At 51.1% G+C, this 11,156-nt stretch overlaps 1 protein-coding gene across 1 annotated transcript; it reads left to right on the forward strand.

Moving 5' to 3' along the window:
• Nucleotides 1-10,542: 10,542 nt before the first annotated feature.
• On the forward strand, nucleotides 10,543-10,698 carry LOC122239283 (60S ribosomal protein L39-like). Its single transcript, XM_042987768.1, has one exon. It carries the CDS (start codon nucleotides 10,543-10,545, stop codon nucleotides 10,696-10,698), a length of 156 nt encoding a protein of 51 aa, XP_042843702.1.
• Nucleotides 10,699-11,156: the final 458 nt, after the last annotated feature.

Genomic DNA, 11,156 nt, shown 5'->3' on the forward strand with positions numbered 1-11,156 from the left:
CACCTGGGGATCCTCCAGGTCCCGCGCTGCCAGCCTGGGTCAATCAATGCTCGCGGGTGCCTGGGCTGAGGGCCGGGTCAACAAGAGGTAAGACCTTCTCGGTTCAACAGACCGGCGTGCAAGCTGAAGGAAAGTCGCTCTCACGACGGAAGTCAGGCGCTGGTGGGGATGGGACGCCTTTAGGATCCTCGGCGCCCCTCCGCCCGCCGCTTGGGAGGAACGGGGTCGGGGCGCGCCCTCCGGGAGCCCCGCGGCCCCAGCCGGGCCTTCCCGCCGGCGCCCGGCCCGGAGGGGGCTTCCTCGCCTTCACCGCTAGAGGGAGCCGGGAGCCTCCCGCCCTTCGCCGCGGGCTCCGCGAGGCTCGGGTCCAGTCGTTAGGCCTCAGGCACCTCGCCCCGTGGCCCGGCCCTCCCCTGTGAAAACCCTGCGGTGCTCCTGCCCCGGTTTTCTACATTAGGACACAGACAAGCCAGCAAATGCGTCCGGGGTGGCACAGCTAAGGCTCAGCCGACCCAGGGGGTCCGATCCTCCACGCGTCAGGGGCTCTCCCTCAGGGTCTCGAGCATCCTCACTGTCTGTAGCCTCCTATCTAGATGGGGAAACCGAGGCACAGAGCACTACTAGGGTATACTGTGTGTGGGTGGCCTAGTCTGTCAGGGGTAGGCAGGAGGCTAAGGCTAGGAGGCCAGTCCCCCCCCCCCCCAACAGATGATCACAGTAGGAAAGCCTGTTGGGGGCAGAGGGTGCCAGCCTGCCTTAAGGTGGGGGTGGGGGCGCTGCTAGTGACTCTCTCCTGGGGATGGGTGACAGCTGCAGCCTCTGGTGGGGAGTCAGAGGCCCCACACACTAATAACTTTCACTCACTGCCTGAAGGCTAATCCCATTACTCTGCTGGACCCTCTGGGACCACCCTCCCTAACCCTCCATAATCCCCTGCCTCCCTCTGGGAATGGTCCAAGGCCCTACCCACGGGCCTTGCCAGCCCCATATACTTGCAGACCTCATCCCCTCAGGCCCCGTCAGACACCTGTGCCTACCCACACCTGATTCCTGGGGCCCCAAAGAGACAGCCAGGGGGGCCGGAGGCCCAACCTTCCTAACTTACCTCCCCTGTCGGCCCTGTCCCTGTCTCCCAGTCCCCAAGGCACCTTCCCCAAATGGCCTCCAGCTGGGCTCCAGGTTTTATGAACCTCCTGTCCCTTTGTAAGCAGGAGTCGGTCTTAGTTTTGTTGAAGGAATCGTCAGGAGAGAGCTTGGGTCCAAGGTATTTTTATCGCTAAAGTGGAGACAGGAGCACCCACTTTACGGTCGGTCTGCTGATCCATCGAGATGCGATATAGCAAGTGTTTAGGGGACACACTGAGGTGTCGGTGGCCTCTGTAATTATTTATCGGCAGGACGGACAGGTCAGATATGCAAAGGAAGTGGATTTAGTCTGTGTTTCCAGAAGAAAGCCTCATGGCCTGAGGCAAATGTTAGGGGGGGGGGAGGGGCGGGGTAGATTGGACTCACAGAGAGTCCTCACCCCGGTGATAGGAGCCACTAGGTAACCAGGCTCTTCCTCTGCTACATTTCCATGCTCCACCAGCATGGCTCAGAGGTTCTTGAGCCTCAACCTCCATCCCCTCATGAAGCAGACTGGAAACTAAGGTTAAGAGTCAGCTACACAGTGGTGGAGCTGGAATCAAACAAAGCTCTGACTCTGGAATGCTCCAGGACATTTATTTCACTGCCTCTCAGGATCCACTTCTAAGGAGGAGGACCTGATGGGCCTGGGAGCTGCCCCCCAAAAAGCAGTGGGCTCCCCACTTGCCAGAAGCATTCAAAGTGATGCTGAGGGACAACCTAACCAGTCGGGAGCCCTGAGGTCCCATGATAGGCCCCAATCCCCTCAGCGTTCCCCAGTCACCCGTTTCCAGGCAGGGCCAGCTCACTGCCCCCCTCCTCAGCCTGGGCACAGGAGGGGCCCCCTTTGGCCCTCAGCCTCCCTCTCCCCTACCTTCTGCTATTCCTCATTTACATAAATTATCTCTCCCCAATTATCCATCCAGCTGTCCCAACGGTGATCTGTGAATGAATTAAAAACGGAATATAATTTAATAATGGCTGATTAGAAGGAGATTAGTTGTTATATAAAAAGGAAAAGCCAAGAGCCAGCTAGTTGCCCTTAATCTCAGCCAATACCGTCGTTATTCAGGGGAGACTACCCTGGCCACCATCAGGCTAGGCAGGCCCGGGGGGCAAGCTTTAGAGGAGAGCCCAGGTGGGGCCAGACCACCCCAGAGAGGAGATCAGGGCACTGGGAGCCTGAGCTTGAGTTCTATCTCAGCCGTGGGCCTGGGCAGCTCCTATTACTTCCCTGGGCCTTACTCCTTCCTTCTAGGTGGTCTCTGGGCTCCTTTCTTGCTCTGAGTTCTAGGTGCCCTCAAATCAAACACCTTCTCCCAAGGCCACAGGGACAGATCCTGCCTGCCCCTGCTAGGCGTAATACCTGGGTGTTCAGGAGTTTGGTGTTCAGGCCCTGCCTCCCAGGAACACACAGGAGTTGGGGATGTAGACCTCAGGAGGGCATCTGCCTGCCTGGGGTAGGCAGTCAGAGAAGAGATGGAGGCTGGTTGCACCAGGAAGGCTCCATGGAGGAGAGTCTGGCCAAGAGAAAGTAGAGTGAGTACCCAGCAGAGCCTCTGGGCCCCCTTAACCTCAGCTGAATGACTGGGCCTAGTGGAGGGGACATGTCTCTGAGATTCCCATTCATTCTTCCACTCTCAGCTCACATACACCTCCTCCAGGAAGCCTTCTCTGACCTTCCCAGCCTTGGTGTCTCCACAGTGCTCCCATAATGCCCTATGCTTTCTCAGTGCACTTAGCACATCTGCGTACAGGCATTCATCTCCTAGCCTGTGAGCTCCTGGAGGACAGGGACCATGGCTGTGTTCATCTCTGCATCATCAGTGCCAGGTACACCATAGTTCCTCAACAACTGAGCAACTATTGAATAAAGATGCCTCCTCCAAAAAGCCTTCTGTGGCTGCCCTCATGTAGGTTTAGTGAGCCTTTCGATGCTCCCCAAACACTCTACGATTATGCCTTTAAAAACAGGGCGAGCCACTTACAGAGAAGTAATATACATAAACAAAGAGTTACAGATAAAGATGGACGGACATACAGCAAAGTGGTTCAGAGGACAGGCTCAGTCAGACTGCCTGGGTGTGAATCCCAGGTCCACCACTTGTAACTGTGTGACCTTGAGCATGTTACTCTTCTCTCTGTGCCTCAGTTTCCTCATCTGTGAAGTGGATGTGTTCAATAGTATTTCCTCCCTCTTAGGGTCTTTATGAGCTTGTCACACCGTGTTGTTTTCTCCCCAGCTGTGGGCTCTCTGAGGACAGGACTCTTCAGCTCTCTGTCGATGGTACTGGATGGACAGACCGGCCATATGGGGCTATCTCCAGCAGTCCCAGCTGCTGCTTTCACACCGAAGGTCCCAAGGGGGCGCACTCTGTGCAAGAAGGACCAATAGGTCTCACCCAACACTGATGGAGGCTTGAGGCCAGACTTGGAATCCCCACCCTTCTCGAAGCAGCTCACAGATTCCTGGGGGAGTAACATGCCTGTAAGAGGGGTCTGACCCCCACAGCTTGTGTCTGGGCACTGTGTCCCGTGTGGCTGACATCCGAGGATGTCTGCCAGGAAGGAAGGAAATAGGCACACTGACCTGGGAGGGAAGGCCGAAGAACCCTCGAGCAGCAGCCCACTCAGGCATTTGGGGCCATCGCGGAGCAGCGGGCAAAAGGAACATGGTCTGCAGTGCCACAGGCTGGGGATGGATGGAGTGGATGCCAGAGGAAGCTGATCACCTCAAAACGTGAGGTGGTACAAAGTGTGTGCACACTAGGTAAGTATTTGCTGATTGGCTAACCAGGAAGCTCCAGAATTTTTCAAACTCTCCTAATTGTAAAAACCTTGATTCCTTATGTTCGGAGAGGGGCCTGGGAACCTGTATATTTGACAAGACCCCCCCCCCCCAGGTAAGCCCCATGAATGGGAGGTTCCCGCTGCCCTCCCATCCCCCAGGCCTGGGAGCTGCCGTGCCCTTGCCTTCCAGCACCCTCTGACTCCCCCTGGTGCCCCCGCTCCACGCACACCCAGCCCAGGCCAGCCTCACTCACTTGCAGAACAATCTTCCTGGAGGAGCCCAGAGCATGTCTGTCCATATTGCGGCAGGAGGCCTCCCAGGCTAGCCTGGGCTGTGGGATAATTTGATATTCAAATCCTGGCAAAGACCTGCTTCAAGTTGCTGCAAATTAAGCTGATTTTGTCCCTCCGAATGAGGGATTTGCTTCTGTGGATCAACCCTTCCCAGGACTTGATGAGGTCAGGATTAGAGCTGGAGGGACAGAGAGAAAAGCCCGAGGCAGGAGGCTTGAGGTCTGGAGAGGTGATGGGAGGGGGAGTCCAGGTCCCAGGGGCCTGTTACCGACCCTGGAGTTCAGGAAGGTTCCCAAGGTCTCAAAAATCAGCTCTTCCCAGTGATGGCAGGGCCTCTGGGCCCCAAATGGGCTGACCTCACCCCTGTGTTCCCAGGAGAGCCCAGCCCCATCCCATTCCCGAGGCCATTTGTGGACCTCATCTAATCTTTCCAAGCACCTGTGAGCCAGGGCACCACTGATCACCCCATTTCACTGATAAGGAAATGAAGGCTACAAGAGGTAAGAAGAGGCTCCACCAGCCACAGATAACCTGGCCTCAACCACTGCCACCAGCATGCTGTGTGACCTTGAGCATGAGGCCTCTCTCAGCCTCCTCGGAAGGATTATCGACAATGCATGCACAGTGGCGGGCACATGGCAAGCAATCCACCGAACATCAACCAAGGTTACTACCCACAGAGTAAGCATTCCATAAATGTCGGCCAAGGTTACTAGTCAGAGCAGGGATTGGAAGCTAGTCTGTTCTGGGCCTCGCAGACAGTTGTTCCCCGCCTTCTCCTGGAGGTCTGTGCCTGCTCCCGACTCTACCCCTCCTGACAGGACCCCCTCCCTGGAAGAACCTCATTTCCATCTGTTTTATCAAGGCCTGTACTGTATATTGCAGCCATTTCAAATTGCACCATTAAAGATTTTATGCTGGAGACGTTAAAATTAAAAAGATCTATGTGCAAAGAGTCACAACGAATTTAATCAACTTGATTTAATAGAAAACAGCAAATGGAATTTATGATGCTCCAAAAGACAAGGGAATTTTTTTTCAACGAAAAATAATAAAAATCACTTTGTGGAAAACAGAAAGTAGAGTGGGGTGGGGGGAGCTCCCCATCTGAGAGTTTATCAGAACCTAATCCGCAGTGAACAAGCCCAGTTGGGGCTGTTTGCCCACTAATCCCAGCTGCCATTAAAATATTAAAGATAAATCTAATCGTCTCTTTATCCAAAATAAGCGACTTTTGTGTGGGGAGAAAACATCTAACCCTTTGGGAGGAGAATTAGTCCTAATGCATCAAATGGAATTCGGTCCAGGCTGGGGCGAAATAAGGTTTAGAGGCAAATGAGATGGTAATAGAAATAAAACCCAGAATAACAAATTAAAAACCCTCATTTACACGAATTAAAAGGGCTCACAAAAGGGCTGGAAGCCCAGCCCTACCCTCCTCAGCCCTCTGCCCACGCCCCCCTCCCCTGGTCTCACAGGCCTAGCTTGTCACCCGCCTGCAGGCCCAGGGAGAGGACCCATGGTCTCACCTCGCCCCCTCAACTTGTGCCTCACACCTCTCTGCAGCCCTCCCCAGCTTCTCTCTCCAAGCCCAAGCTGGGCTCCAGAAGGCTCTGACTGAGCCTGTAGTCAGCTCCCCACACCCCTTGCGTGGGCTTCTGTCCCACTGCTGTCTCTAGCTACATGAGGTCTTGGTTTCATTTCTGAAACTCCCTGGGCCCCTGTTTACTTCCTAAGAAAATGGGGATAATACTAGCCTCTCATCCTCTGGCCTTAACCCCTCTGCTCTTCCCTGGATTCAACAAGATGACATCAGGACAGCCCCCAGCTCTGTGCCTGATCCACGGTGACCACTCAATTGTCAAGTCTGGTCAAGCTCCCCCTTGAGGCTCCCCAGGCAGCTCAAGCACTTTTAGGACCCTGGGGAGGTCAGGTCTGTGCCCCAGAAGAAGGAAAGCTTAGCAGAGAGTCCGCTAGGGAGGCAGAGATGGGCAGACAGAAATAATTTTGAGTAACTAGGTGAGGTCACCCCCTGAGTTGTCATTCAAGAGGACTGAGGCCACCCCAGATCATCAGGCTTCTCACTAAGCAGCTCTCTGTCCCTTAAGGTTGCCCTAGCATTGGCTTTGTGGTTCCCCCTTCATGGTGACATTTCAGGGGCTCTGATATACCTGGGGACACCTACTCACCTTCTGGTCTAGGTCTGAATCCCCTACATTAAAATCACACTCTCTGCCTCAGTGGCTGGATGCTTATCGAAGGAGATAGAGTCTCCTTCCAGCGGGGTCAAGGGCCCCTCTGTGAGTCATCACGGGTTGACAGAGACAGACAAGTGTGACAAACCCCTTCCTGGGAACCTGTTTGGACTGCAGTGGGGAGGGGTGAGAAGGGGGCCTTCATGCCTGAGGTACCCCATCACCCCACTGGTCTCTCCCCCAACCCCAGGAGAGCCACAATGCATCTCTGACCTCCCCCAGCCTTCTTAACAAATCCACTTGAACAGGAAACTCATGTTGACAGCATTTTATTATGGGATATTAAGTGGAATTGGATTGCAGGCTAAACCTTCCCTGGCTGGCTTTCTGTGCTCGGCTGGCCTCCTCCCCACTGTGCCCACCACAGTCCCTCCTCCCTCTGGTGTGTGCTGGGAAGGGGTCTCTCCTCCCATCCCCTTCAACACCTCCCCCTACCTCAACCCTTGGCTGTGCCAAGTGGTGATTCTAAGCAAGAGGAAATTGGTATGGGTGGGAGGGTGGAGAAGATGACCTTCTCCACGAGATGATAAAGGGACACATAAGGAGGTGTTGGGTGGGATGAGATTTTTCCAGACAGGCATCCTAAACCTGAGTTTTGACGGGAATGTACTAAGAGGAGATGGTCACAGGTGAAGGAGTTGGGAGGTCCATTGCTGCAAGCTGTCTTAGGACCTGGGCAAGGAGGTGGGTTCCTAGACTAATACACGGTTCTGGTTAGCAAACATTAAAGAATCATCATCCAGGATTAGAAATAAGTAGAACATTTGTGAGTGCCTACCATGTACCAGGCACCATGGCAAGTGTTTTACATACATTGTCTCATTTAACCCTCAAAGCCTGTAACATGGATTCTTTAACCCTATTTACAAAAGAGGAAATTGAGGCTCCCAGAGGTCAAGTCAACCTGAGATGGCATAGCTCGTAGTATTGAAGCCAGGTCTCACCCCAGCCATCTGACTCCAGAACTGTGCTTTTGGCCACTCCACCATAATACCTCATATCAGGTGCTGTACCAACCACTTATGACAAAATGGGCAAGGTATATAGTCTTTGGTGCCAGATGGCTGGCCAGACAGTGGATGCATTTCTCCACGATTCTTCCCTCTCTCTCCACTCTTGGCATAAACTTCCCTTGTGGAGGGATTTTTTTGCCCCGCTACATTGCCTTCCGCCTTGGTCATGTGACTGGCTTCAGCCAATGGAATTCGGCAGATATGACCCAAGCAAAAACTTGAAATGGGCTTGTGTGGTCTGGCTGTCTCTGCTCCTTATGACCTTGGCCAGGAGAAGAGTACGGCTCGGTAGCCACCGGGTCTGAGGTGAGATGTATGAAGCAGAACTGGACCAACCTGCAGTTCAGAGCCAAGCCTAGCTGTGCCTGGACCCTAGGACCCTGAGCAAGTGATAAACTCCCTGAGATGCAGATGTTGTCTGTTACGCCAGGTATGCAGAAGCTATGGAGTTGAACTTGGATGGCCTTTCAAAGAAAGACTACCTATTCAGGTGCAAGAGTGTGGTTAGCAGACAGCCTCCAGCTGCAGCCTCTTAGAGATCCACACAGTGCCCTCCCCAACATTCCAGCTTTATTAAGATATAATTGACATATAACATTGTATGAGTTTGAGGTATACAACATGATGATTTGATACATTTATAAGTTGCAAAATGATCATCACCATAGCATTAACTACCACCTCCATCCCATCACATAAGTATCATTTCTTTTTTGGGGCGCCTGGATGGCGCAGTCGGTTAAGCGTCCGACTTCAGCCAGGTCACGATCTCGCGGTCCGTGAGTTCGAGCCCCACGTCAGGCTCTGGGCTGATGGCTCGGAGCCTGGAGCCTGTTTCCGATTCTGTGTCTCCCTCTCTCTCTGCCCCTCCCCCGTTCATGCTCTGTCTCTCTCTGTCCCAAAAATAAATAAAAAACGTTGAAAAAAAATTTAAAAAAAAAAGTATCATTTCTTTTTTGTGGTGAATACAGTTAAAATCTCTTGTAACATTCAAGTATATGGCACAGTATTGTTAGTTATAATCCCCCACTGCAGTGTTTGAGGGAGTCTGCCTGGCAGGGTCGGGGGGACTGGGGCTTGGCTATTTCTGCCCAACTCAAGGATCCTTTACTGGGCAATCTGCTCCAGAGCCCGCTGTTAGATTGGCTGAGACTTTGCGAGATCTGCATCATGGTCTAAGGCTCTTCCTGTCCAGCCCTGCTTCCTCCCCCTTACCTTTCACAGGTGTTACCCACCACCCAAATAAATCACTTGCACTCGTAACCCTGCCTTGGCACGTGCTTCCTTAGAGAACCCGAACTGTCTTATTGCCACAAAGCCTAATCTGGGTTCAAATACTGACTACACAATTTGCTAGCTGCTGGACCATAACCATACTGTGACTCAGTTTCCTCATCTTTAGAAAGAAGGTAACAGTAACACCCATCTCATAGGTTTTTTTGTGAGTATCGAATAAGATGATTCAGGTATAGGGCTGAGCAAAATGCCTGGCACATAGTAAGCACTCAATAAATGTTAATGGAGGTTGCCAGAGGTAGTTGTAAATCTCAATAAATAAATGCTATCTATCTATGAATTCTATATAGTAAAATACCAAGTCAACAGATATAAATCTAGGGTGGGTCTTAAAAGACTGGAGAGTAAAAAAGGTGGGCAGCTGAGTTGCAAGTGAGGACAAGTATAAAGCAGAAAAAAATGAAAGCTTACAAATGAGACGGTTGATATATTCTGAGCCATCGTTTGATGAAAAAAGATCACTGGAAAAAAGATGACCAGATTTCTGTATGATCCTTTACCATCTTCTAAACACTTTCATGCATACTTTTCTTTGAGAGCTCTCTAACAAAGCCAGGATAGGCATCACCATCCCCATTTTACAGGTAAAGGAACTGAGGCACAGGGAAGCTTCCTGTGAGTTAGAGCACACAAGCGAGTACCAGAGGCAGGAACAGAACCATGCCTGTAGCTTCCCTGCATAGAAGACGTATGGAAAAAGCACCAAAACAAAAAAGTAAGGGGCTTCCTGCAGCAAATCAAAGTTAGATCACTGCACAAGCCACCACTCAAGATGCTGAAGGTGGTCGTCTAGATGGCAGGAGAAAGAATAAGATTAGTGAGCATCAAGGTCTATAAGGTTGGAGACGAGAGACAGATCCAAGAGATCCCCAGCTATCAAAACTCAGGAAAAGCAGACCTCTGCTCTGATGGCAAGCCCTTCAACTTTTCCCCAGGTCAAAACATTTGGTTTCAAATCCGTCTTCATTCTACCAGTGAGGAGTTGCTTATGTGATAGACCAGAAAACAGTGGTTTAAACACTGGTGGAAGATAGGAGATGGAAATTTATTTCTCCGTATGTAAAAAACAAACAAACAAACAAACAACCTCAGCAGGGCAGCGCAGGGTTGATACGGTGGAATGGTGGTTCTGGGTCTTCGGGCACCCAGATTCCTGTTCTTTAGTCCACTCTCCTAATCTTAGCTTCCATCCTCAAGGTCACCTAATAGTCTAAAACAGCTCTTGAGGCACTAGCCATCATGTCTGTGTTCTAGACAGGAAGCTAGAGGAAAGGTAGAAAGAGCAAAAAGGATGTTTGTGAAATATCTTAAGGTTTTTGCTCACATGTCGTTGGCGAGAACTTTACCAAAGGGACCCTCCTAGCTGCAAAGGAGGCTGGGAAATGTAGTCTTTTAGCTACAGACATCACCACTCTGAATAGAATTAGGGTGCTGATGCTCAGGAAAAAAGAGAAAAGAGAAACTGAGTGGGCAACCAGCAGTCTCATCCATACCACAGACCTATAACTTATGAAGAGACCTCTCTTCAAACCCTTCTGTCTGTAACCCCTTCCTAATCACAGCTCAAATGTGGCCCAAATAAGATTATTAAGGGAAACGAGTTCCCAGGCTGGATGGCACTGGGGAGTAGAGTTAGGTACTAGACTCACATCTTATAATAGCTCGGGATCTGGGTTATAAACGACTCTCTCTGGTTTGACTCAAAAAGGAATTTACTGCTCCTCTCTCTTCTCCACCATCATGGGGTGTGTGGTTGCCTATTCCTCACTATGTGTTTTCACAAGACTTGCAGGATCAAACGATTCCTGGCTAAGAAACAAAAGCAGAATTGTCCCGTTCCCTGGTGGATTCAGATGAAAACTGGTAATGAAATCAGGTTAAACTCCAAGAGGAGACACTGCAGAAGAATCAAGCCGGGTATATAAGGGGTCACACATGAGATGATACACATTTATGCTGTGTCGGGGGCCCTGGCTCATACCATATCACACTGTAAACATCGCTACTCCTGAACAATTGGATGTGTTTTATTGGGAATGTATTTTTTTTCTGTTTCTCTGCTTCTGCACTAGCAGGTTGGTTCAGTAATAAATATATAAGAACTTTTCTTTTTTTTTTTACAGAGAGAGAGAGAGAGCATGAGCAAGGGACAGAGGCATAGGGAGACAGAGAATCCCAAGCAGGCTCCATGCTCAGTGTGAAGCCCAACACAGGGCTTGATCCTGCGACCCCGGGATCAAGACCTGAGTCAAAATCAAGAGTCAGACGCTCAACTGACTGAGCCACCCAGGCATCCCTTCAAGGTTTTATTTCTTTTTAAATTTTTTTTAATGTTTATTTATTTTTGAGACAGAGAGAGACAGAGCATGAATGGGGGAGGGTC

The sequence above is a fragment of the Panthera tigris genome, chromosome B3, assembly GCF_018350195.1.
Source record: "Panthera tigris isolate Pti1 chromosome B3, P.tigris_Pti1_mat1.1, whole genome shotgun sequence".
Taxonomy (NCBI): Eukaryota; Metazoa; Chordata; class Mammalia; order Carnivora; family Felidae; genus Panthera; species Panthera tigris.

What these genes read in the sequence shown, in the direction of transcription:
- LOC122239283 (XM_042987768.1), top strand. Translation starts at nt 10,543, where the DNA reads ATGTGTTTTCACAAGACTTGCAGGATCAAACGATTCCTGGCTAAGAAA.